The following is a 26,339-nucleotide window of genomic DNA, read 5'->3' as shown; positions in this document are numbered from 1 at the left end:
CGAGAGCATGCTTTTTTGTTTCTGTTTTCTTTAAGCCTATTTAAAATGAGAATTGTTTCCTTCACATTGTTGAGATGCTCTGATTTGATTTGTTTTAATTTGAAAGAGGCTTTCCTCTACTTTTATTCCAGTTCTTCCTCAGTTTCTTGATGGCCATGGATAAAGAACTGCATTAAGGAGCTAAGCACGAACTTCAAAAGAGGAAAGGAATCTGACAATCAATTCTATTAACTATCTAAACTTTAATTCTAAGTAGAAATGGGAATTTGACGAAAGTCTTTCGAGTCACATTACCACTTAAGCAATAACATTTAGACTTGTATACAGCTTCACAGGGCTTTACAGCCCTCTCTAAGCAGTTTACAGAGTCAGCATATTACCCCAACAATCTAAAGGATGGCATTTTACCCACCTTGGAAGAATGGATGGCTGAGTCAACCTTGAGCCAGTCAGGATTGAACTCCTGGCAATCAACAGAGTTATCCTGAAATACTGCATTCTAACCACTATGCCACCATGGCTCTTAAACAACATAAAAAATAGCTGTTCTCCCAGAACCTTTTGAAATTTCATAGGTTACCCTCCCTGGCTAAATTTCAAAAGGGAACATAAGGGTGGTGAGTAGGTTGAATCTATGCTAAATTATTTGTACCTGTCCTTCCCTCCTACATCTCGGTTTCTTCCGCCAATCCCACCTCCATTGTCTTAGGACTAGAATCCATTTACCCCACTTCTACACTATACCACATTTACCTCAAAACAATCACACTTCTGTTATAAATCTCCTAGTTCCCCAATCCAGCCCAGAACGGATCAAGATTAGAGCCAGGTCAGATGGCTGGAAGTCCTAATCAGATGAAAGAAATCTAATGCAGAAATCACAAACCCAAGATTAGCCCAGATGCTGAAGAATTATGCAGCTGCACATTTTGAATTAATACAAAAAAGTCTGTTTCTGCATATTGCACTCCTGACCCTAATCATCTATTTGAAGATTTATTTGCTTAGAAAATTTGAAAATGATCCTTTCATTTTTATTTCTGTTTTTTAATTTAAAAATATTCAGTGTGCTTTATGCAATTTTTTTTAAACCTTGTGATTTTTTTAAAAAAATGAAAAAAATGGTATGTGGATTAATAAATAAGTAGCTTATACTTTACTGGCTTAGATGACATAAATAATAGTAAATATATGATAAACAGCTGGGTAGCTTTCAGAAATGACCTTGTCAGATTCATATCACAGACAAGAGTTCCAGCAAACAATTAAAATGTCATTCTCAAACACATTTCTTCTGTGAAGATTGAAGCTACTGATATATACTTTCAAAAATCAGATGCTGTTGCTTTAAATTTGGCATGACAGTAGATATGATGTTAATTTGACTTATAATTTCAGTTGTCAAATATGGTTACACGGAAGGAAAATAAAGTGTAGAAATCTCTCATAAAACTTGATTTGATTTCAAGGTCACATTGAATCTATTTCCCCCTTATATTCCTTCCTGTTCCAGCAATCTTTTTTACATAGAAAGGCAAAATAGAGAAACTTTCAGAGAAGAATCATCAACTGTAACCTAATATTCTATACTATATCATTTGGTGGCATTTTCCAGTATTTGTTAAAAAAAGAACTCTAAATAAATTATATGATGTTTCTGTTGACTTAAAGTCAGTCTTTGACACAATCCCCAGGGATTTTTTTTATAGATGTCTAGTTCTGCTGATTCAAAGGTTATATTAAAATACACATTTATAAATATAATACACAGAGAGATTTGAATAGGTCTAATCCAAGAGAAAAGGTGCTTACAGAGAATGCAATTTTCCCATTATTTAATCTATATATAAAATCAAAGGTTAAAAGCCTTATTGACTTTTGATACTTAGTAAAGTAATGAATATTTAAAACATGTTATTTTTCAGAGCACCATCATTTTTCTGATGACTGTACAGTATATATACTGAAAATCTAATTTTGGGTTGATGGGTATCCATTTCAGCTATAGGCAAGTTCACCATATAATCATGTACCTAAGCAAAATATTTCAAAATGTTCATGGCAAGCTACTACCATAAAGTAACAAACTGCCATTCATAGGGTAAATACATAAGAAAAGGAATAAGATGACAACAGATGAAAAGGCATCCCTACCCCTCTTTAAAGTTGGATTTTAATTGTTAGATCATTTAAATTGTAGTCAAATAATTAATAGAGTGGTTCAAAACTGTATCCATTATTTTAAGCAATAATTTCTTGTATGCATTTTAATAAGCTCTAAGATGTCTTAAAAAGATGAATCATGCACCTACCTCCTCCTCACTTACTACTTCATTTCCCGTTGGCCATTAATTCACATCATTCTTTTCCCCTGTCATCAAATCAACATGTTCTTTTATTTTTGCTTCTGATGTGTGTTAATGGCATTGAAAGTGGAATGAGGTTATAGCTGATAAAATGGCATTCAAGAACCTCAATTTTCAGAAAACAGCTTAGTGCATGAAACCCCATTGATGCTGTTCTTGTGCATAATTACAAAGATAGGCATTTGGTTTCCCACCACAATATGTTTTTGCTCGTACTACATTCTTCCCATCCCTTTGTATTTCAGGTTAGCCAACAGAGACATGGATATGCCAAGCCATCATTTTGTCAGTGCAGGTGTTGATTGCTGCTTTTGCAAAAGGCAGTTGTCAGCCACCCAGCAAGCCAGAGCATCTGCTTCTGGTTTAGCTCCCTGCAGGGCATGAAGTTAATGGTCTTCATAAAGAAGTACAAATGATTTCCCTCTTCCTTTACCCTGCCCTAATCTCAGGATGTCTGCGTGCACGTCGTAAATGGCTTCCCAGTCTTCAGAGTCATAAAACTAGATATCTTCCTAATTCTTAAGCATTTGTATTTCTTATGTTGCTCTCTTTTACTTCATTTAGGCATGCGATGCTAACAAATCGACAAATCTTTATGAAAACATTATGGTACTGCATAAGAAAGAAAAATGCTGGTTCTGGATACAAACATCTACTCTGGATTTTTCCCCCCACATTAATTATTTGAAAGGCAGATTTTCAGTGAATAATGCAACTTGTAGCAACTTCATAAGATTCATTGTCTCTTTTTGGTTCATATTGATATGTCATTGTTCATGTTCATCGGCATCCTTCAGTCTCAAAAGGCTACAGCCGGGATGGCAAACCTATGGCATGAGGCAGGCGCGCACTGGCAAGCTGAGTTCAGCCTTTTTTTTAAGCCATTTTTCGCTCTCCTCAGGCTCCAGAGGCTTTATAGGAGCCTGGGGAGGGCGAAAACAGCTTCCCCCAACTCCCCTCCCCCCGGAGGACCTCCGGAGGCTTCAAGAACTTCCCTGAAGCCTCCGGAGCGCAAAAAAACCCCATTCTGTTCCCTGCCCAGCCCCCAGATTTCGCTGGTTCCGGGACGGCCTCTTTGCCTCAGCCTTCCCAGCAAGTGTCTCTTCGAATTGGAGAAGGCCATCCTGTGTCTTTAGCCTCCACGCTGAACAAAAGCGAGCGATTGTGGATGCACCTCGGTACACCCACGTTACACCTATCCTCCGTGAGCTGCACTGGTTACCGATTGGTCTCCGGATACGCTTCAAGGTGCTAGTTGTCACTTCATGGTATTGGACCTGGGTACTTGAGAGACCGCCTGCTGCCAATTACCTCCCAAAGACCCATTAGATCACACAGAACAGGCCTCCTCTGGGTTCCGTCTACCAGCCAATGTCATCTGGCTACTACCTGGGGGAGGGCCTTCTCTGTGGCGGCTCCGGCCCTTTGGAACGAACTCCCCGCAGAGATTCAGACCCTCACCTCTCTCCAGGCCTTCTGAAAAGCCATTAAAACCTGGCTGTGTCGGCAGGCCTGGGGTCGATGAGTTCCCTTCCCCTCTCGAATCGTGTGGCTGTTGGTTGTTTTTAAATGCCCTGTATTTCTGTAGTTTTTGTGTTTTTCCCTTCCCCTCCTTGGGTTTGTGCGCCGCCCTGATTCCCGCAGGGAATAGGGTAGCATATAAATAAAATGAAACTCAAACTCAAACTCAATTAGAGGTCAAGGTTTCCCAGCTGTTAATGTCCATTCCCAAGGCCTTTAAATCCCTCTTGCAGATGTCCTTGTATCACAGCTTTGGTACATTATTAACATGTGTTCATGTAAATAATTAGAATAAAGCATAATTTGGCCTATTTTCCCCCAATATTTTTTTTTTGCAGCTGAGACTACGATTCTCAAAATTGTTTAGATACCAAATAAAACAAAGCTGATTCAAAAGGCATGTCTTACGATGACTCAGATTTAACTTTAAGTGCGCTGAGAAGTTAGGCTTTCTTGTTACGTTGCAATTTCTATTAAAATCCTAATTTTGAGATCCCAAATATCTTTTGCAGTTTTAGTGATATTCATGACCAGATCTGAAATATGACCTGGAAAATTGTTTCCATTTGGTGCATACCTGCTTTTCAAATGCACACTAAAAGGTGCATGTCTGTGTCTGTGCAAGAGTTCCTTATTCATGGCTGGCTTTAATCAAAGGAAACAGGTATATGCAGATATCTTTTGAAGCTTCTGATTCAAGTGGAATGCAGTGTCAGGCCCAAGCCCAAAGATGACACAGTAAAACCCAATGAAGCCCAATCCTTGCTTGCACCAATCGACAGAATCTTGCCAAACTAGATTTATCACTTTCTAACCTACTAGATGTAACTGAAAAATTCTAGGATGTGGCTACCCTGAATCTCTTGTCCTTTCCTCCATCCAGCTCAAGACTCCATCCAGCTCAGGACTCTTAATCTGGGCCTTTCTCTGAGAAACTCTCTTTCCTGCTTCAGCAGGGAGTTAGACTACAAGATCTCCAAGGTCTCTTCCAACTCTGTTATTCTGAAAGCTCTGTGATGCTAAAACTCCCTTCCACTACTTCTTCACATGCACATTTCAGCCAACGTGAATATATCTATTACACCTTGACATTCTTTTTCATGAAGACAAGGGATGTCTCAAAAAATCTGATGACATTTAAATGATGTCAGGCAGAGCTGTATTTATCTAAGGTAATAACATGAACTGAAGGAAGCTGATGAAAAGCCGAATGTAATAAATATACAAATACATTTTCTAACTTGAGTTCCCCATTTCATGATGAATACACAACTCAATATGCTTTGTCACACAAGGAACTGTTACAAATAAAATGCATGTATAATGACAACAACATTCTAGCCTAATTATTGCCTCTCCTTTGTGCTAGACAGATCAATTTGTTCAACAACATCAACTTCATTTAATATGACTTTGAAGGAACCAGTCTCTTTAAAATAATTAAACTACAATAGATTAACATTTGTTTGTTTGTTTGTTTATCCATCCTAAAGCTGCTTTTTTCAAGAAGCAATTGGACTTTCTGTAAAGTTGCCTCTTGAAAAAAGTACCTGGATGATTGAGAATCTCCATAGACATTATTTATTATTTATTTATTTATTTATTTATTTATTGCATTTAAAGAGGTTTTTTTTAAAAAAAAAACTACAATTCTATGTATTAGAGAAATACAAGCCTAGTATCCAAATATTTTTTGAGGGGAATATGAAAAATTCCAAAAATTTCTAAGGACCGGTTTACAATAAGAGCTATAGATTAGTTGTAATAGCTGGGGTTTATCAGCAATTGCATCTGAATGCTAGATTCTAGAGAAGGGTTCAAATATATGATTAGATACTACAAGAAATGAGACATTCGATAAATGAACTTTTGATATGTTTAATATAGCTTTTTAGAGACTTTTAATAAGAACAGTTTATAGTGGTTTTATCTCTTTCAGCTGAGAGGAAATAAGTAGAAAATGCATTTGCTTCACCTTCCGTGATGATCCAACCATAAAATTATAAGACAAGCAACTTGTACAGCAAGCCTTTTTAAATGATAGGTAGGTTAATAAATTGAAGCTGCATCAGTATATGTTTGCTTGCTCTGTCCCCCACATCCTTCCCTTGCACAAGTATTTATTAATATTTTAATAACTTAATATCATTATAAAGCAGAATAAAATACTTAATGAATCAAAGCACATGGCTTACACGATTAGAGGCTGCCACTTAATTAGGCTGTTAGGAGAGTAATTCAATTATAATCTAGTAGTTAAGATGTTTCCAAGATGTTACTCTACAAAAAGGACCTTCTGAAAAAAGTCCACCATCAAAGAAGTCAAATCACAAAACACTAGTATTGGGAAGACTATTGTCATGTTTTTCTCTATGCTCTGATGCTCCATCCTGAGCATTACATCAGTTCTCCTAATATAGGTGTCAGTAAGGAGTCACAGTGCAATTTAAGTCTGTAAAATTTTTAGAAAGTTGACATTCACAAGTACAGTATAGATAGTCTTTGACTTACAACACAATTGAGTCCAAAAATTCTATTGCTAAATGAGATGTTTGTTAAGTGAACTTTAAACTTCATTTAAGCATTGACCAGCAATCATTCTCCAAGTTTTAGGTGGGAATTTTTCCAAATTTCAAAATTTATCTATTGAGCATAGGAATTCTATTCATTTACTAAATGGACCAAAGAAACCAGAGAAATTATAATACAATAATAGACAATCAGAGATGCTGAACATTGAATGAAAAATGAAACTCCATATGTGAATAGAAACAAAAGTTGCAAAAAATACATTGTGTGACTGTTAGCCAATGAACAGTTTCAGATAGAGATTGCTGGTTGGTTGAAGTGGTAATCGGGTAGATATCATTTTACTACACAAGCCAGTAACATTCCATCTATTTGGCCAACATGGTTGACTAAGATCAGTTTATTTAATAACAAGTTACTAGATCCAGGCCAATTTTCAGACTATCCTTAGATGGCACCAAAATGTTATTGTTGTCTGTGTCTTTACTGCCATCCAGTGATTGTCTATATTTTTGCAACCTAGATCTGACTGCTCCTTACTAAAATCCTCTTTGTGTTCCAAGTTACATTTTACATTTTTCAACAGCTTACCAAATTGTTGTGGCATCAATATTTATTTAAAATTGTTTAAATCATTGGCTGAAGAGAAATAAATATTTATCTAAATTATAAAACAGAGTTGCCTTTATTGGATAGAGAAGATGGCAACCTGGTATTCCTCCTTGACTTGATTTCTGGAATTAGAAGATTGGTTTATGAAATTCGTATGAAATTTGTACATATTATTTTCTCCCCTTTTAGACCTACCATAGGCCAGAACATGATGAGAAATGTTGTGTTTTTCTATTCCAAAGAATTAATTTCCAAAATAAAAATAAACTCCCTGCATTCCCTATATTATTTAGAAGAAATATATACAATATAATCAGAGGTGGGTTGCTCCCGGTTCAGCCCAGATCGGACAAACCGGTAGTGGCGATGGGAGGAGGCTCCACCCACCTGCCTGGACACTTCTGTGCATGCACAGAAGCATCATGTGCACACACGGAGGAGCAAACCAGTAGTAAAAAATTGAAACCCACCACTGAATATAATGCAATATTTCATAAAAAGTAGTACTTTTTAACATCTTAAACCAGCAGGTGAATTAAGTGAAGTTTAATGCCTTATAGGATACTACATGTATATTATAACTTTATTAATGTAACTAAATTAATGGGGTGCCTTTTAAAATCAGCACAAACATGAAAATTTTATCATGTAGTACTTGAAGCTTTAGACAACCTCATCCCTTTTTAAAACGGTGCGTTTCTAAATGAAAGAAAATGTCCAACTCTGAAGGCAAGAAAAATAGCAGTGGCTTTGGTATAATTCTGGATTACATGACTTCACACAGCTTGGAAAGATTGCAATTCATTTCTTTTGGGGGAAATGGTGCTTAATATTTTTGTATTATAAAAAGAAAATCCAATGCTAGTTGACAAATGCAATTGAAGATTTTAGCGATAAGTAAGGATTTTTAGGAAAGACTAAAAATCCCTTTTCTTTCTCTCAAGCTTCGCAAATGCAATATCCAAGTTCTTCTGATATCTAGAGTTTGTTTGAAAAGTAAAATGGGGGAAAGTGTCTGTGGTTTCAGAACCAACCACAATCAATTCAAATTGATGGTCGCACAATTTATACATTTTTTTTTTCCGCTTGGCTCCCCTACTCCCACTCTCTGGCTTGAGATTTGCTTAAATTATGGTCCTCGGGCTGGTTTCTTAGGCTATTAATTTTCATGTATGAAACTCTTCACATCGATGGATTGTTTCAGTGAATTAACTGATGAAAAATGCATCTTGTGAGAGACTGAAGGCAACAGTCTTGCATGCGGTGTATTCTGCAATTGTGTTCAAATGCATCAAGTTATTCATTGAGGCACACAATAACCTGAAAGGAGGAAGATAACAGAGAATCTGGACTGGAAACTGCATCATATAATTTAAAATGAGCTATGAGCAGCCATGAGTTCTACCATTAATATCAAGAAAGTAAGGTGCCATATTTATAGTTTAAGTCACATGTGTCAAACTTAACTACAGTAGAACCTCTGGTCACAACCATAATTCGTTCCATAACTTTGGTCGCAAACCAATTTGGTCATGACCCGAACCTAATTTTGGAAATTTGGCACTTACAGACAAAATGGCATGGAAGGGGAAATCGGCAAAAAAAAAATGAATTTTTTGGTCGGAACCCAAACTAGAGGTGCAACTAGAGGTTCGTGACCAGAGGTTCTACTGTACATACACACAAGAATTGACTACTATTCATGATCCCTGTCTGATTTAAAAGACTACTTGCCTGCTGGAGAATGCACCTAGAGCAATACATCATTCTGTTAGTGTTATGCCTTTGTAGTAAATTCTTGGATTATTTTGCTTCATGTCACAGCTCATGGATATTGTTGTCAAACGTCTCCAAATTACTGCATTTGCAAGGAGGGATATACTTCTTACTAAGAAGCAGAGGTAGAAGACTGATTGTAAAGGAAACTTTATATTACTGCATAGCTATTCTGAGTACTTAATAAGGGATCCTAGACTATGCTGCTTCTGGATTAAGGCCATGTAAATTTTATGATTTCACCAAAATGTGGCAGCATATTGACCGAATCTTGGTAGCTCTATTTTTGATCATTTGAGGTGGAAAGGTGAGGGACAATTAAGAGAAGGAAAGAGTGTCAAGAGTGTTTTCCAGAGGCTTTTTCACCTAAGCCTGGAGTTTTTCTTCATAGCCGCAATCATATCCTTGTAGGTCCTATTGTGTGTTGTATTGTATCCTGTGGCTGTAGAATAAAGTTAGGGGTAGTGTGAGTTGGAATTCCTCAAGCCACTAAATGTCTCTTAGAGAAGATATCTGCTATTTATTATACAATCTGAGTTCCTGACTCAAGGGAGAAAGAAAAAAAGATAGGAAGGAGTGCCAGGACTTTTCCTTTAAGAGAAAAAGATATGTGCCTTTCAGTCAGTGATACATTCTGTACTCAAACCTAATGTGCTATTGAGCATGTCAGCAAATACATCTGTATTATACATTTCAATTAGATCAAAAACTGTGGATTAGGAATGCTCTGGATTAAGAATTGCAATCATAACGCATATGGTGGCTGTCTATATTTAGAAAGAAGTTCAGGATTTAGCCATCCAGCTGCTGATTTTTTTTTATCACAGGATTAAGGCAGATAAGATAGGATGCATGAGAAACAACATACTGCCCTTCTAATTCTATATGTAAATGTTGACAATTGAATTGTCAAAGCATTTCTCTGGTGAATTTCTCAAACTTTTACCTGAAATAGGGGAAAGGGACAAGGAAGGAGTCAAAACACTTAGCATCTGTAGAAGGGTAATTTTACAGTACAAAACTCAGCTACAAGCATTAAGCTTATTGGATTTTTTTTTTACCCTAACAAGAATCAGTGGTAAAAAGAAAATTACTTGATTAGGCAGCCACATCTGTTCATAGATGCTTGAAGCTGCAGTTTCAGCACATGCATTTGGAAAAAAGTGGGAGTGTATAAGATCTGCTCCATGCATGGAGCAAAGATACCATGACTTGGGGAGTCAACTCCAGAAAAAGTCACAGAATGACTGGACTGAAATTCAGCCGATCTGAATGGTTCCAGAGTTCAGCCAAGGTGAATCTGGAGGCATTTATGGGGAAAATAGGACAATGCTGATGATCTTCCCCCAACTTCCCCCTCATCCATGTAGCCTATGAGTCCATCTTTTTTCCAAAATTTCCACTCTCTCTTTCCCTTCCTTAACTGAGCACCACCATTGCCAAAAATGGCATATCCCACCATACATCTCTCTTCATATTTCAGGCTTTCTTTTCCTTTACTGCCCATTAGTAGCAGGTCGCTACCATCCCCATTACTGTCCAGATCCATTTTGTATATTCTTATCACCCCAGAATACTTTTGCCTGTGTGATGGAATATAGTAAGCTAGATTCTCATGAGGGAGGGGATGCATTTTAGAGCAGGGGTATCAAATTCAAGGCCTGTAGGCCGAACTGGTCCATAGGGTACTTAGATATGGCCTGTGGTGCTGCTCTGGAAACAGTGAAAACCGGCCCATTGGTGCCTCTGCCAGTGAAAACAGAAGTCGGGAGGGCCAAGCACAATCATTCCAGGCTCCTTTTTCACTGGCAGAGGGCTGCAGGAGGCCGAAAATAGAGCCTTGACAACTGACATCGAACTGGCCACACACCCCAGCCACACCCCATGCCTCCCATGGTCAAACACAACCCTGTTGTGGCCCTCCATGAAATCAAGTTTGACATCCCAGTTCTAGAGGAATAAGGGAAAACTCAGTCTAGATACTTTGTGCGGGAGAAAGATGATAAAAACAGCAACTCCTTGATAATGCTTAGATTATACAGTAGATACAAATAATTTAAGTGTTTAGTCTGGCAAAATTTTGTCTATAGGTATGAAAGCTTTAAAAAATAATGTGTCACTCCTGGTTTTGGGGCCTGATAGTCTGGGATATATGAAGCATCTCTTTTAGTTTAGGCACATATCCTTCAGAACTGCCCATTCTGTACATAAGAGTATATCACATTTCCTCATATCTGCCTCCTTTTAATTACCATTGATATTATGCCTTCTGACTATACAAATGGTTGGCCATACGACCTTTGATTAATGTATTAAAGTCTTGCTTTGGTCAAGACTGAGTAAACTTTGCCATTATTTCTTTTTTGTTAACATTTCATGAGAACACCAGCATTTTGCTTATGTTGTCACTCCTCAGTATGTTCCATGTACTGTTTACTTTGGATGTCAACTATGGTGAAGGTCATACAGTACAAGATATGATCAGAAAACTGATTCTCAAACTAAAGGAAATCCTCGAGTTAGGACAGTTCATTTAGCGACACTTTGAAGTTACAATGGCACTGAAAAAAGTGACTTATGACCGCTTTTCACATTTATGAACGTTGCAACATCTCCATAGTCGCGTGATCAAAATCCATCCATTTGGCAAATGACTCATGTTCATAACAGTTGTGGTTTCCTAGGTTCACAGGATTACCTTTTATGAACTTTTGACCAGCAAAGTCCATGGGGAAGTTGCAGATTCACAATAACCACGTTACTAACTTAACAACTGCAGTGATTCACTTAATAAATGTGGCAAGAAAGGTTGTATATTGGGGCAAAACTCGTTTTACAAACATCTCACTTAGCATCAGAAATGTTGGACTCAATTGTTGTCATAAGACAAGGATTACTTGAATAGTTAAGTAGTACTTCAGCTGTCTAAGGCGTTTTTAAAGAAAAAACAAGATTGTACAATATGACGTACAATGTATTTTACAAGAAGGTCTTTCTTTCTCTGTTATAGGTCAGCCTTTTTCAACATTCATCATCTAGGAGCAACATTGAAATAATTGTTAAGTCACAGGGAAGCCCAGCAAAAACAAAACAAAACAGAAAACTATGGAAACTTCACAATATTCTTTACCTCTAACTACCACAATCCATGTTTTATAACATTTCAAAGAACAGCAAAAGAGTTTTGAGTCAGTCAGTATCAAAACTTTAATAAAGTGATAGGCCAGTAGGTGAAATATAGATGTTCATAAAATTGTCCACAAGTGCAAGTGCTAGCATTAAATTAAAATAAAGTTTTGGTTTTTTAAATTTTATTTTATTTTATTTTCAACCACAATTTCTCAAATGGGGTAATGTAGGCAGTCCTTCAGAACCAGAGAATCTCCCCCTTCTACTTGCCTGATTAGATTTGAACTTGAGTGAGATCATTTTTTTCTGAATGAGAAAGGAGATGATACTAGAAGATTTCAATTGAACACCTTGGACATTGGCATATGGTGAAGTGACGGCTAATATTTTTGGTGCTGAGTGCCGAAAGCACATGCATGTGTGTGCGCACAACCATAATACAATGTGCGCAACCCCCTGCATGTGCTCCAACTCCCATCCATGCATGCATGCCCCCCAAGCATGCATGTGCAACCTCTGTGTGCGCCCTACCCCTTGCACATGCAGATGTGCTCCCTACATGTGCGTCCCATCCCACTCATGCATGGCACAGACCCAAAAATCAGTTTGCCAGCTTGGGTGACAGCTTGCGTGCCTGCAGAGAGGGCTCTGCGTGCTACCTGTGGCATGCATGACATATTTTCACCATCATGGTTATAGTATTTTTCAGTGGTCTGTTTTGACTTTGAGCCTATCAAGTATTTGCAGATTTAACTTTTCCATTGCTTATGTTAAGAAGACCAAATATAGTTCATGAATTGGATCCAGAATTCCAGAGTTTTCTACCACGTCCAAAATACCTCTCTGGACTTCAACTATGAAGCTTTCTTTACTTATGTAATAATGCTAGTATTATTTCTCTATTGATATTAGATACTTTGAGTACCATCCAATGGTGGAAAGAGAACACTGAAATACCATAATTACATAACCATATAAGTAGTAAATAAATGAAACAGCAAACAAATAAATAAAAATGTCCCCTGGTCATTTGAAACAAAACAAGCGGTGCCTATTATAGTTTTCGTTTTATGTTGCTTTCATTTTAATTTGCTTCCTTCAGTGAATGGGAGTGACTCAGTGGGAAGAACAGAATGCAGCATATTGGATAGGCTTGAGAAGTGACACAATTTAGCAAGAGATAATTGCTTCCAAATTCACAGAGACATGGCTTGGAAAACCCACTGAAGTGGTACCTTCTCAAAGAAAAGTTATTTTGCATATTCTCTCTTCCCCTCTGGAAGGTAAGTATTAAAATTACGGCCACTCTATTCTGTAAAACACAAGACTACATAGAAACAGTAAATAAGATCTCTTCGTTCATACTTGTATATACACTTCATGGCACATTTGCATTGCAAACTGTTACCAAGCTGTGAAATTGAAATGCAATCACTTCATTGTGGAGGAGGAACTCAAATTTGTTCTCCTTGCAACTTATTCTGTTTTAATTAAGGACAATTACATATACAGTTTGTAAAGATGGACTTGGCCTCCATCCTAAGCATACTTAATAGAGTGCATTCAAAACAATGGTATTAACTTGTGCATGGATTTAAACACAGTGTCTTTAACTTCATACAGTTAATTAAGATGTATATGCAAGAGGTGATAATTAAAAGGCTGCAACTCATTGGCAGAGTATATTTTGGCCTGAAGAAATTCACATATTTGTTCTAAGAATCCTCTGGTACAAATTCTGAAATTCTTGTCATGCTATTCTCCCTGGATTTAGGGAAAAATACTAAATTATCTAGTTCTGTAGAACCAATAGATTAGGAAAATTGGGTCATAGCTGAGAGATTTGGCACATGCTTGGCATGTAGATTGTCCCAATTTCAATTCTAAGTGAGACTGTGAAAGGCCACTATCTAAAAACCTGAAAAACTGCTGCTGACATGGCAAGATGAAATGAAGTCGTATATATTAAAAAGATGTATTAAAAAATCAAAGCATAAGGATATGGCTTGGGTTTTAACACATTTTTATAAAATTATTTTGTATTATTATATATAGGGAAACAAAAATACAGTATGACCCAAATGTATTAATTTGTACAGCTGTTCATCTCAGCAAGTCATTCTCGGGAGCAAATAGTATTAAAAGTAAAAATAAATAAAAAATATTTTTACTGACAAATATATTAGATTCATGTCCATCCTGGTTGGCTAAGGTCTTTTTGGGATATGAGATATACCGTATTTTGGCACCTTATCCCCCTCAAAAAGAAGGTGAAAATCTGGATGCATCTTATACACAGAATGCAGAATTTTTGACTTCCGAAACTCTTTTCCCCTTCCCAAAAATGAATGTTCATAGCCTTTAGGAAGTCTGCAAAGTGCTCCTGGGGACTGGGGCGGGCAAAAATGAGTGGAAAGTGGCCCATGTTTTGCTCGTTTTTGTCCCCCTAGCCCCCAGGAGCACTCTACAAGTCTCCTAAAGGCTTTACATGCCCTTTTTGAGCATAAAAAGGGCCCCATTTCCATGAAAAATGGGCCATTTTTTGCTCATTTTTGCTCTCCCAGCTCCCAGGAGCACTTTGCAGGCCTCTCAGACTCACTGCATTCTCCGTTTCCCCCCAAAATGAGGTGTGTAGAGGGTTTGGGGGGTCTGCAGAGTGCAAAAACTTTTTTTAATTTACCTCTTCAAAATCTTGGTGCGCCTTATACTCTGGAAAATACAGCAGTTTCAGGTGATGGTGAATTCTTCCTTGAATTAGAGGATTTTTTTCCCCTCCTCTTCTTAAAGGGGCAGCAGCTTGCCCTGTCTTCAAGAAGCCATTGCTAGACCCAACTATTTTGGACTCTTTTCCTTTAGTCTCCAATTTTCCTTTTTCACCACCACCTGTCCATTTTATCATGCTTTATAAGATCAAACTCTTCCCAGATAACCATGAAACTCTTCCCAGATAACCAGTCCTTAAGGTCACCATTGGCCCCACCTCAAGGCTAGAGTCCAACATAGAGTGAACCAAGAGACTTTATCTACCAGATGCCTAGCATACTTTTCACAGTAACCCTGTAAATGGACCCTAGTATTTCTCTGTCTAAGGAGACTGTGGGTCACCTAAAGTTATCTGTGGCTACAATTAGGGTATAAAAATAATTACATTTTGCTGCCTTTAGCACCCTAGGTAGGTTGTAACAGTGGCTCTAATCCATCTTTGGTTAGGTTCACTCCTTGTCATCCACCAGTGATGCTCTATGTCTCTTCACTCACTTCATTAGAGCCGAGGTGGTGCAGTGGTTAGGGTGCAGTACTGCAGGCCACTTTAGCTGACTGTTATCTGCAGTTCAGCGGTTCTAATCTCACCGGCTCAAGGTTGACTCAGCCTTCCATCCTTCTGAGGTGGGTGAAATGAGGACCCAGACTGTGGGGGCGATATGCTGACTCTGTAAACCGCTTAGAGAGGGCTGAAAGCCCTATGAAGTGGTATATACGTCTAACTGCTATTGCTATTGCTATTGCTATTGATCTCCCTAAAAATTAAAGAGTAAAGGGTCCCTGTGATTTTAACTCCACTAGTGGTACTCATTTCCATTTCAAGGCCATTGACCAATACTATACAAAGATGTTTCTCTGGTCATGTGCCCAACAGGACATCACAGAACACTGTTACCTTCCCATTGAAGTTGTACATATTTATCTATTGGCATTTGTATGCTTTTGACCTGTTGGGGCTAGGGCGAGTATGGGAGCTCACTCTGCTATATGATACTTGGGTCTCAAACATGAGCTATTGGCTTTCCAGCTGACAAGCCCAGGGTCTTAACTGCTGAGCCATTGCACTGCCCTCATATCCCTAAGCTTCTCTGTAAATGGTAAGACTGTGGTGTCTATAAGCATGGAGAGACCATACAGATTTGACCATCACACCACATCAGCCATTCCAGTCTCATTCCAGGCAGCCACTATAACTTTGATTGGACCATGCTCCAGAAGAACCTCAAGCTCCCTCTGGCTCCTATTGGATCCATTACGTTGCCTGGGATGGACTGATATAATCCATCCACTGCAGGGAGTGATCTGACAATGACAAGAGACTATATTTTCCATAAATCAACAATACATTGCACTAAAGACCACATCCATGGTTTCATGGTGATTTCAGATCCTCCCCTCAGAGAAGGCAAGTCTATAAGCCTTGGAAATTCTGCCATCATCTCAGCTACAGAGTTGAGGGGTTCAGGTGGTACCTCTTTTTTTTTCTTGCAACTTTGCAGGAAAGGATCAAACTGTTTCTCTGTTGACTTTGTTGTCATTATGCCAAACACTTAAGTCCAACAAAACCTTATTCAGGGCCAATTGTAATTTTACTCTGCTGCAGAATGAATAAAGCGACAGTATTAGAGAACCCAGTCAGGACCATGTCATTAGTTTTACAATCCTTGTAAAAGGTCTGGTTCTCCTGCTTGTATAAGCAGCCCTTATCGGCGACCTTATTTTTCTCATCAAAGCTGAACTGGAGTCTGCAGTCACAACCTGAAAAGCTTGTTGCATGACCTGGCATATACTTCAGCAAGAACAAGCTTGTAGCATCGATGGAAGGAAAAGTCAAAGGACTAGAGCAGCAAATACCTATTTTTCACTACTGAGAGAGGGCGAAGATTTAACGTGGTGCTACAGGAACAGTTCACAGAGGAAGCAATTTTCCAAGATGAAGACAGTGACAGGCAAAAAGTGCAGAGGACAAAAGTGGTATCGTAAGCAAGAGATATAGAGAAGATACGTTGTCCACTGGAGATATTTTACACACTGAAGCTCATAAAACATTTTGAAGCCCTCACAGATGGAATGATTGCTGAACCTTAAGGGAAAGAAAAAAACACATAATAGGGCTTAATTGTACCTGAGAGACCGCCTCCTGCCAATTACCTCCCATAGAGCGATCAGATTGCACAGACTAGGCCTCCTCTGGATTCCATCTGCCAGCCAATGTCAGCTGGTGACTTCCCGGGGGGAGAGCCTTCTCTGTTGCAGCTCCAGCCCTCTGGAATGAGCTCCCCATGGAGATCCGGACCCTTACTACTCTCCCAGCCTTCCGCAAAGCCACTAAGATCTGGCTGCTCCGGCAGGCTGGGGGGCTGTTGAAATAGCCAGCCCCACGGTAACTATGAATGTTGTGCATTTTAAATTGTTGTTTGTCTATTTGTCTATTTATCCCCTTCCCTTGTTTATTGTAAACCGCCCGGAGTCCTTCGGGAGTGGGCGGCATACAAGACCAATAAAATACAAATACAAATAATACAAATAATTTACTGTATTTTTCGAAGTATAAGATGCACCTTTTCCCCTCAAAAAAGAGGCTGAAACTCTGGGTGCATCTTATACACTGAATGCAGCATTTTTTTTGCCTCCTGAAACTCCTCCCCCTTCACCAAAATGGCCGTGCATAGCTTTTAGAAGGCTTTCAGAGAGCTCCTGGGGGCTGGGGAGGGCAGAAATGAGTGAAAATGGCCTTTTTTGCCCCAGCCCCCAGCAGCATGCCTTTTTTGCTATTGTTTTTACTCACTGTTTTCCTGTCCATCATGTAGTCATTAATTTGTTGCTTCTTTGTTGATTTAGGTAGAGTCTACAAACTTGAATTTGACCTGTTGTATTTCTTGTTCTTCCCCATTGCTTTGGTGTCCATGCATTGTAACTGAAGCCTTTAGAATGTTTTAGGGACTTGATGTTTAGATTTAGAATACCTCTCACAGAGAACGTTCTTATTAAATAAAATAAGATGTGTAGCTAGGCTATTTGTAAAAACAAGCAAAACAAATAAAAATATAAATTGCTCAGCAAGGCAAAGGCTACTCTACCAACTCAACTGGTCAGCCTGTCATCTTCTATGGCACCTAAGCAGCCTGCAGCTCTTTTATGAGTGGTATTAAGTACTATATATGAGAAAGGAACTATGTTACAGGTAGTCCTTGCTTAACAACTAGTCTCTTAGCAGCCATTCAAAGTTAAAGCAGACCCACCAAAAGCTATTTATGATCTGGTTCTGGAGTTCTAATGGCTGGTCACATGACTGTAAGTGGTCACCTGACTTTATTTTGGGCACTTGGCAACTAGCTAACGTCTATGGATGATTGTAGTGTTTTGGAATCACATGAGCAATAGCAATAGCAATAGCAGTAGACTTATATACCGCTTCATAGGGCTTTCAGCCCTCTCTAAGCGGTTTACAGAGAGTCAGCATATTGCCCCCAACAATCTGGGTCCTCATTTTATCCACCTCGGAAGGATGGAAGGCTGAGTCAACCCTGAGCCGGTGAGATTTGAACCGCTGAACTGCTGATCTAGCAGTAGCCTGCAGTGCTGCATTTAACCACTGCGCCACCTCGGCTCTCGGAGCAACATTTACCACATTTTTTTTGTCACTTTCTAACCTTTTCAGTTGGTTTCCAGCAAAAAAAATATCCACAGAAATACATTGATTTCCTTAACGCCTATCACAATTCCTTAATGACCACCACAAAAACAGTTGTAAAATTGAGTCTGGTCATATGGATGCTTAGATTTATAACCATCATGACTTATGATGGAAATTCTGGGTTCTATTGAAGTTGTGAGGAGATTACCCTGCTAAGGAAAGCAGGATCTCTTCATACGGCGGGCCAAATCACGATTCCAATCCTAGACAGTTTTTCCCAATGAGACACGGTAAGGCAACGTCTGGATGAAATGGCTACTCTGTCTTTCCAGAGTGCTATATTTATTAGAAAAGTCAGTTTACATTGCCATACATCAAGAAAATAACAAATGACACAAAGGAATTCACAATCCTCTACTTATCTTATCAAAGAAGTTTACAATATACCCTTAATCAACATCTTGTCAAAGGGAGGGTAGAAAAGAGTGATAGAAGGTTTACAATAGAAGATTTACAATTGAATAGTAAGTGGTATAGCTGGAGAATGTTTGAAAGGAAGATAGAGGCTATATATCACAGCAGGGAGTAACTGGGAGTTATAATTCAACATAGACAGTTTGGAAGTAACTGGTCCTTGTTACATGGCTGCATTTTTATGAGTTAGGTCACAAAGGTGTATGTTTGGAATAAGGTTTCTTCATCTCTGTGCTGATAATGGAAGGTAAACATTCGAGATGAATTACCAACACCTTTTTATCTGCATCTTTCCCAAGAAATACCTTTAGGCTCTGGCAAATGTCCACTAAAGATGTTTTGATGTCTTTTGATTCTTTAGCTAATCTACCAGCCTTATTATAAAGGTACAATCTGGGATTCCCACATCTCCCCTTTTTTTTATTTTTTTAAAAAGAGGGATCAATTTGCCATGGGGAGCTTTTTTCTTATGAATTCCCCATTCATCGGATATCCAGGAATTATTAATTCTGATGTGTTGGCAGCCACTAGTAGAGCATGCTTCTGGACCGTAGCCTCAACTATGCTTTGTATAGTGGAACGTAACAAGGGTATTATGCAAGGCAACATGATTAGTCCCAATAATATCATTCCAATGAAAAATATTCCTTGTTTCCAATTGTTAAATATACCTCCAAGCCATCCATCAGTGTCCAACATGCCTTTCCAAGTTTGTACTGGCACATGCGCAGTTTGTATCATTGTTCGAGTAATTTTTTCTATTACAATTCCAGAATCATCAATCTGTATACAACAATTGCTAAGATTAAATTTTCCACAAACTCCGCCTTCGGCTGCAAGCAAATAGTCTAAGGCTAAACGATTTTGCATAATATAAGTTCTTGACAATACACTTTCTTTTGCAAGTTTGGTTAACGCCAATGCAGTTTCATTTGTAATTATTTCTAATACAGCTTGTAATCTAATAATTCTATTAATCATATATATGGGGGTTCTATAACCCCATGAACCATCTTGTGCCCACGTGGCGGGATCATAATATGCAATAATTCTCTCGGGGGGCCATTCGTCATCCTTCCAATTTCCTATCTTTATCCCTTTAGAGAGATTTACTGAACGTTTACGTCTTCCAAGAGTATCATATACAGGGACCCCCAATTTTTGTTTTTTCTCTATAGGAATTAGGAAGAATGAGGGTTGAATCGCCCCCAAGATGCATGACCCATACCACCCCGCGGGTAACATATTATAGGCAAAGTTACCACATATCCAGTATAACCCATCAGGTGAATTCCACACAATAGTATCATTTTCAGGATCTGAAAGTCCTTGCAATTTAGTCACTTTCAGCAATGAGTTTTCAGGTTGGGTCATATTAATTTGTGAAACCCAAGTATTATTTTCCCATTCATTAGAACATTTTAGAAATCCCATAGGTTTGTTTCTTTTGATCCGATTGTTTTTATTTCTGGTATAACATATATGACCTATTATATGGGAAGTAACTTGCCAGGTTTCATTGAAGTTATTATTAAAGGTAAAATTCCCTTGCCATAGTGCTATCTCCGTATAATTTGCTTCCTGAACGTGCCACGGCCAACGGTCTCCCATAGTAGTACCTCCACATACAAAACAATTTTTTAACATAAGTTCTGTGGCAACTTCCTGGGCCAAATTAATAAACATATTTTTTGCTCGTGGAGGTGTAGGTAGATCATTAAGTTTAGCAATTTCCTGTTCATAACTCCAGAAAAACTTTACAGGTTGATTAGTTAATCTTGTTGCTTCAGTCTTTATAATAATATATCCATAAGGATCCTTTCCTGTTTTATCTATACCAATACCATAATGATAATATCGGGTACCCAAGGTACCTGCTATCTGTGCGGAAAGGCAGAGTGGGGTACAGTGATGGGATCGACAATTAGTAGTGGTTGGAGTAACAGAAAGATTGAAATTATTAGGTCCATAACCACTTGTATACCAATACACACTTGGTTGGGTATAGCCTCCATACGATGAAATCGTTGAGCGAGTAAATAAATATCTACGATTTTTGATATATGATTGTTCCCATGACTGTCCTCCACAGAGTACCCCTGCGGATCCCCCTCCTTGCCCTTTTTCAATTGCTAAACATGTATCAAAACAAACAGTAATAGGTGCTATCCCCCTTGAAACATTATGGGCTATGTACCCTAATAATCTTTGTGCTGTATGAAATTCATGTTTTAAACCAGATCCTCCTTTATAGCCATAAACATAGATACTACTTGTTACAGGTCCTACCGCCTTTGGTTCATAACATTGTATCCCATTTGGTGTATAGCACTGATTGTATTGTGTATTGTTATGTGTGCATGGTGGTATTATAGTTCCATTACATTCAGGCTTCATAGTATAATATATTAAGGTCATAGAAATTCTTGTACCTTGTTTGGTTTTTTGTAAACAGGCTGTGCAAATGTCCTCTTTTATCTCTCTTTTTTGTAAATGACTATGTAAACCTCTTCCCCTCTCTTGTTGATAACTCAATAATGCTAAAAACCATTCACTAACTGGGGGAAATTTTATACTTGCCCTTGAAGTTACTTCTGTTTTTATTATTTTATTAGGTAACCCTTTTTGATATTGTATACATTGATACCAACCTATAGAATTTTCTGTGATGATTATTCTAATTTGTGATAAACAACCATTCTCTTTCGGGTGGGAATTACCTCTCACATACCTGGAAGCCTTTTTGTATTTTGCAGGCAAAAATCGCCATGTAATCAAGCATGGTGCTTCTGGATTTTTCAAATGACAAGTTAAAGTAACTTGTGTATTGGCTTCTCCATATGTATTGTGAGGGTAAATACACATTCCTTGAGAATTGCAGTTTTCCCTAGCAGAATACGGAATCATTGCTCTTTTTGAGCGGTTGTGTAGGAAAGGAATCTCTTGGATATCCCCTATTATTCCCTTCTTAGTTTTACGTTCGTATTTACATGCTCCCCAAACTATTAAGAGTAAAATGCCCATCCCCAATACCATACCCAAAAGGTGCAATATAAAATGCTTAAAAGACATAGGAGTAACCCAGAAATCCCAAAAACCCATTTCTTGTCCAGGCAAAGGTTCTCTGATAAATGGGCATCGGGGTTGTCGCACCCTTGGGACATAGGGATGGCCAATGACTTGTTCCGGGCGGATCTTCATCTTAGGTATCAAAAGAGGGGTCAAGAGATCCTTGGTGATAATGGTTATAAGAAGGATTGTCAATAGCTTGTTGCACCGGTGGTGTGATACGAAGTTCAGTGTGAGATGGATTGGTGTAGGAAAAATATTCCTCAAGATATTGTTCAATTATCACAATGTCACACGGAATCTTGCAGTGGGTGCAAAGCACACAGTAAATGCAGTGAGCGCAACAGCAGGCCTCGCAGGGACAGAGGCAAAACCAGCACATAGAGTGCAATAGCAGGTTAGTCGTCTGTCGTTTGGAACAGAAGAGACAGGCTTGCTTCTGGATTCTTTGTGTTATCCGTTCCTACCGCTTTCTCATGGAACGGTCGCACGCATCTTCCAGGAACCCACAAAACCTTGTCTGGAAGTTGCACGGCAGCGTAACCTCGTCCCCAGGTCACGAGCTCCACTGGTCCTTTCCACTGAGGGTCTGGTAATTGCCTGTAATAAACAAGAGGGCGGGGAGAGACTACACTATTGCTATTCTGAAAATGCCTCTCTGCCGCTGTGGAGGCTATAGGCGAGCCTGTAAGATTTAAAAAATTCTGAGTGTACAAAGCTTTACTCAGACGGTTTTGAATTTCAGGCAGCCCTATCTTAAAGGTATCTTTTTGCTTCTCAAGCATCATTTTTAAGGTTAAATTTGCTCTTTCTACTATTCCTTGTCCTTGGGAATTGTATGGAATGCCAAACTTATGAATAATCTTCCACTGATCGCAAAAGGTAGCGAAAGCAGAACTGCTATACGCAGGTCCGTTGTCTGTCTTAATTTCCAAGGGATTTCCTAGGACTGAAAAGGAACGTATACAATGGTTAATCACCTGCTTCGCTGTCTCCCCTCTCTGTGGAGTTGCAAAAATAAAACCTGAAAAGGTATCCACTGTGACGTGAATATATTTCCAGGGTGCGAAGGGAGGGTATTGTGTAACGTCCATTTGCCATATCTCACATCGTTTAATTCCTCGGGGGTTTACCCCCATGGGAATCGCTGTTCCCTGCTTGCTGCAGGTTGAGCATTGCTGGATAATCGCCACAGCTTCTGTTTTTGAAATTCCAAACATCTTCATCAAGGCTTTTGCATTTTGATGAAAATATTCATGGCTTTCCCATGGGGTTGCAAATCCAACAAAACTTTCCCTAGCAGCTTTATCTGCATAATCATTCCCTTCTGTTAATATCCCAGGAAATGGTTGATGACTCCTGATATGAGCCACAAAATATTGAAATTTTCTGTCTACTATTAATTGCTGTAACTGTAAAAACATATCTAATAATTGCTTATCTAATGCTGGTGAAAGATAGGCATCAAACAAATTATTAATTACTTGATAAACATACAAAGAGTCCACAATTAAATTAATTTCTTGGTCTTTAAGCTTCTCAAAGGCCAAAATGGAAGCAGCTAATTCAGAACGTTGTGCTGAACTCTGGGGGGCAGTGTGATAAGTTATCCACTGTCCTGAGATCTGATACACACAAGCTCCCCTATTTTTTGTTCCATCAGCAAAAACTGTAACTGCTCCTTTAATAGGTAATTTACTTTGTAGCGAAGCCAATTGCAGGTGTTGTTGATTCAGCAACAAAAACCTGTAATCTGTGGGAAGGTGGTATTTAATTGTCCCTAAATAGTCACTTAAGGCCAATTGAAGTGCATCTGATATTTGAAAATACTTCTCCCACCATGGTAATGGGAATGGGACATAAATAATTTCTGGATCCATCCCCACCACAGCTCGAGCTCTCTCTCTTAACTTTATAATTATCTGGGATAACAATAAAGGTTTTGTTGAAACCGTCCTTCCTTGGGTGTTTGATAAATGTATCCATTCTATGATAAAAACCCTTTGTTGTTGTGTTTGCAATAAACATCCTGTGGGCAAGTTCTTAGTATTGAAAATAGCTGCTGAAAGAGGAGCGTGTGAAATCATCCTATCTACCCACTTCTTTGCTAAGGCCCTTTCAATGACCTGAATACACTGTTTTTCTCTCTCCCCTATTGTTAGTATTGAAGCAGGCTCTTTCCTCCCTGCCAGTAATGCAAATAAAGGTTGTAACTGACTTGTGGTTAAACCCATGTAAGAACGTGCCCAATTAATTGAACCCAAGTATTGTTGTAATTGCACCAAACTACATTTATCCATTTCAGGCAATTTTGGAATTACTGGTGAGGCATAAGTTGTCATTATCTTGTGTCCTAAGTACAAATACGGTGGCATTGTTTGAATTTTTTCTGAAGCAATTTTAAAACCTTTATAATTAAGTTCTTGCATAATTTCTGTTACCACTTCTGAGTGTGTATCTTGTGCATTCTTCTCTGTTGCCAATAAGATATCATCCATGTAGTGGTAGAATAAAGTACCCCTATATTTGGCTCTAAAATGTTTTAAAATTTTATTTATATAATATTGACAAAGAGTTGGGCTATTCAGCATTCCCTGAGGTAAAACTCTCCACTGATATCTTATTGTAGGTTCACTGTAATTTAAAACAGGAATAGTGAAAGCGAATAATATTCTGTCCTTTTTATGCAGAGGGATAGAGAAGAAAGCATCTTTTAAATCAATAACTGTTAATTCATAATTCTGAGGAATTATGTTAGGATTGGGTAAACCACATTGCAGAGGTCCCATGGGAGTTATCACTTCATTTATCTTTCTTAAATCCTGAAGCATCCTCCACCTTCCTGATTTCTTCTTTATTAAAAATACAGGAGTATTATAAGGGCTATTTGATAATTCTATCTTTTTATCTAATAACAACTGTTGAACAATTTCTTTTAAGGCTTCTAATTTAACAATAGGAAGTGGCCATTGATTAATCCAAATGGGTGTGCTATTCTTTAATGTAAGCTTCATTAAGGGATCCATTTACAAGCAATTAGAGGTCTTTGGATTTCTTTGTTAGTTTATCCCTTTCTGGGACACACACTCATCCAGAAAAAACACTCTGCTTTTCTAACACTTCTCAGGTCCCTCCCCTTCTCTACTCTGCACTCTCTCAATTAATCTGGAAACAATAGCACACACACGTACCTTTAAACAACCTTGCAATTTGCTGTTTCTTTAAAAAAGAAACCCAAGTACCTTCATACCAACTTCTACCACCAATACACATCTGCACTGCAACTGAAACGCCCGTGCAAATTGATTTCACATTCAAAAATCCCTTTTTTCTTCAAGCCCAGCAACTATCACCACCGTTTCAAAAATTCATTAGCATACACACTCCCCCCGCTACTCCTGTTCCCTTCCAAAGAACAGCTTAGGGGGAAGAGAAAAGGGGGGGAAAAACTCACACAGACGATCACTTACACAGGCACGTAGCACAAAACAGCACCTTTCAGACTTTGTCACTTTAAATCTTTAAATCTCTTTCCCTTGAAAAGCTGATGAGTCTTCCTCCAAGCAGCCGGGGAAACTCAAAAAGCAGTTTAAATCCTATCTGCTCTTTCACAGCTTCAAACCCAAATGAACTTATTTATTTAGTCAGCTGGCCAAACATATCACCATCAATCCAATTCAATTTTACACATTATTAAAAGCACCTGAAAGTTTTTTAACAGACATCACATCAAGGCAATCAAGTCCAATTACCTAGGTCTTCCCATTCAGTCAGGCTTTACCTCGTAAAAACCAACTATTAACAGCTTTTCAACACATCCCTTTTCCTTCCTACTAAGCAGCCATTACCATCATTTCCAACATTCATAAAAAAATAAAGAAAATCCCAACTCCTCTCCAGGTGTGAGAAAAAAATTATCCACATGCACCTCATGAAACGAAACTTTTAAGCCTGGGGAATGTATTGCCACTTTAAATCCTCATGGCTCTTTCCCTAAAGAATTTGAGGCTCGTGCTCCAAGCAGGGGGAGGGAAAAACAAACAAACTCAGAGAACAGTTTAAATCCTAACTGCGTTTCCTCCCCCCACAGAAAAGGCTTTGTTGGGGGTAGAAAGCTCCCAGAAAATCAGTTAAACACACGGCAGAAGCAAGGATAAAACTTTTAAAACATTTACTGGCTATTACCTTGAGGGTGTACAAAAACTTAGGCACACATTTACACAAAAATAAGGAAAAAATAAGAATAAGAAGTGAAAGAGGCAAAACTCTCAGGTTTCCACATCCTACATTCCCAGTACAATTTATTAAATTAGGGAAGGTACACATTCATGCATGCACAAAAACATTTTTCTCCATTCCAATTCAAATCCCATAAATCAATTACTCTATGAAACATCTGTGAAAAAAATTTAGGTACTCAGGATGAGAAAAAACTTAAGAAAGACATCGTAAGAGGGACATCG

At 38.4% G+C, this 26,339-nt stretch overlaps 1 protein-coding gene across 1 annotated transcript; it reads right to left on the bottom strand.

Moving 5' to 3' along the window:
- Positions 1 to 19,248: 19,248 nt before the first annotated feature.
- LOC148047973 (endogenous retrovirus group 3 member 1 Env polyprotein-like) lies at positions 19,249 to 21,204 on the bottom strand. Its single transcript, XM_087708211.1, has one exon. It carries the CDS (start codon positions 21,202 to 21,204, stop codon positions 19,249 to 19,251), a length of 1,956 nt encoding a protein of 651 aa, XP_087564337.1.
- Between the last annotated feature and the right edge of the window lie 5,135 nt (positions 21,205 to 26,339).

Source organism: Thamnophis sirtalis, unplaced genomic scaffold (genome assembly GCF_051295495.1).
Source record: "Thamnophis sirtalis isolate CommonGarterSnake01/CBP01778 unplaced genomic scaffold, rThaSir2_p1.2 scaffold_3, whole genome shotgun sequence".
Taxonomy (NCBI): domain Eukaryota; kingdom Metazoa; phylum Chordata; class Lepidosauria; order Squamata; family Natricidae; genus Thamnophis; species Thamnophis sirtalis.
Note: the sequence above shows the minus strand (reverse complement) of the source record. Positions and strands in the feature narration are given on the sequence as shown.

Bases quoted from the DNA above. Each gene is read 5' to 3' on its own strand.
- LOC148047973 (XM_087708211.1), bottom strand. From the start codon at position 21,204: ATGAAGCCTGAATGTAATGGAACTATAATACCACCATGCACACATAAC.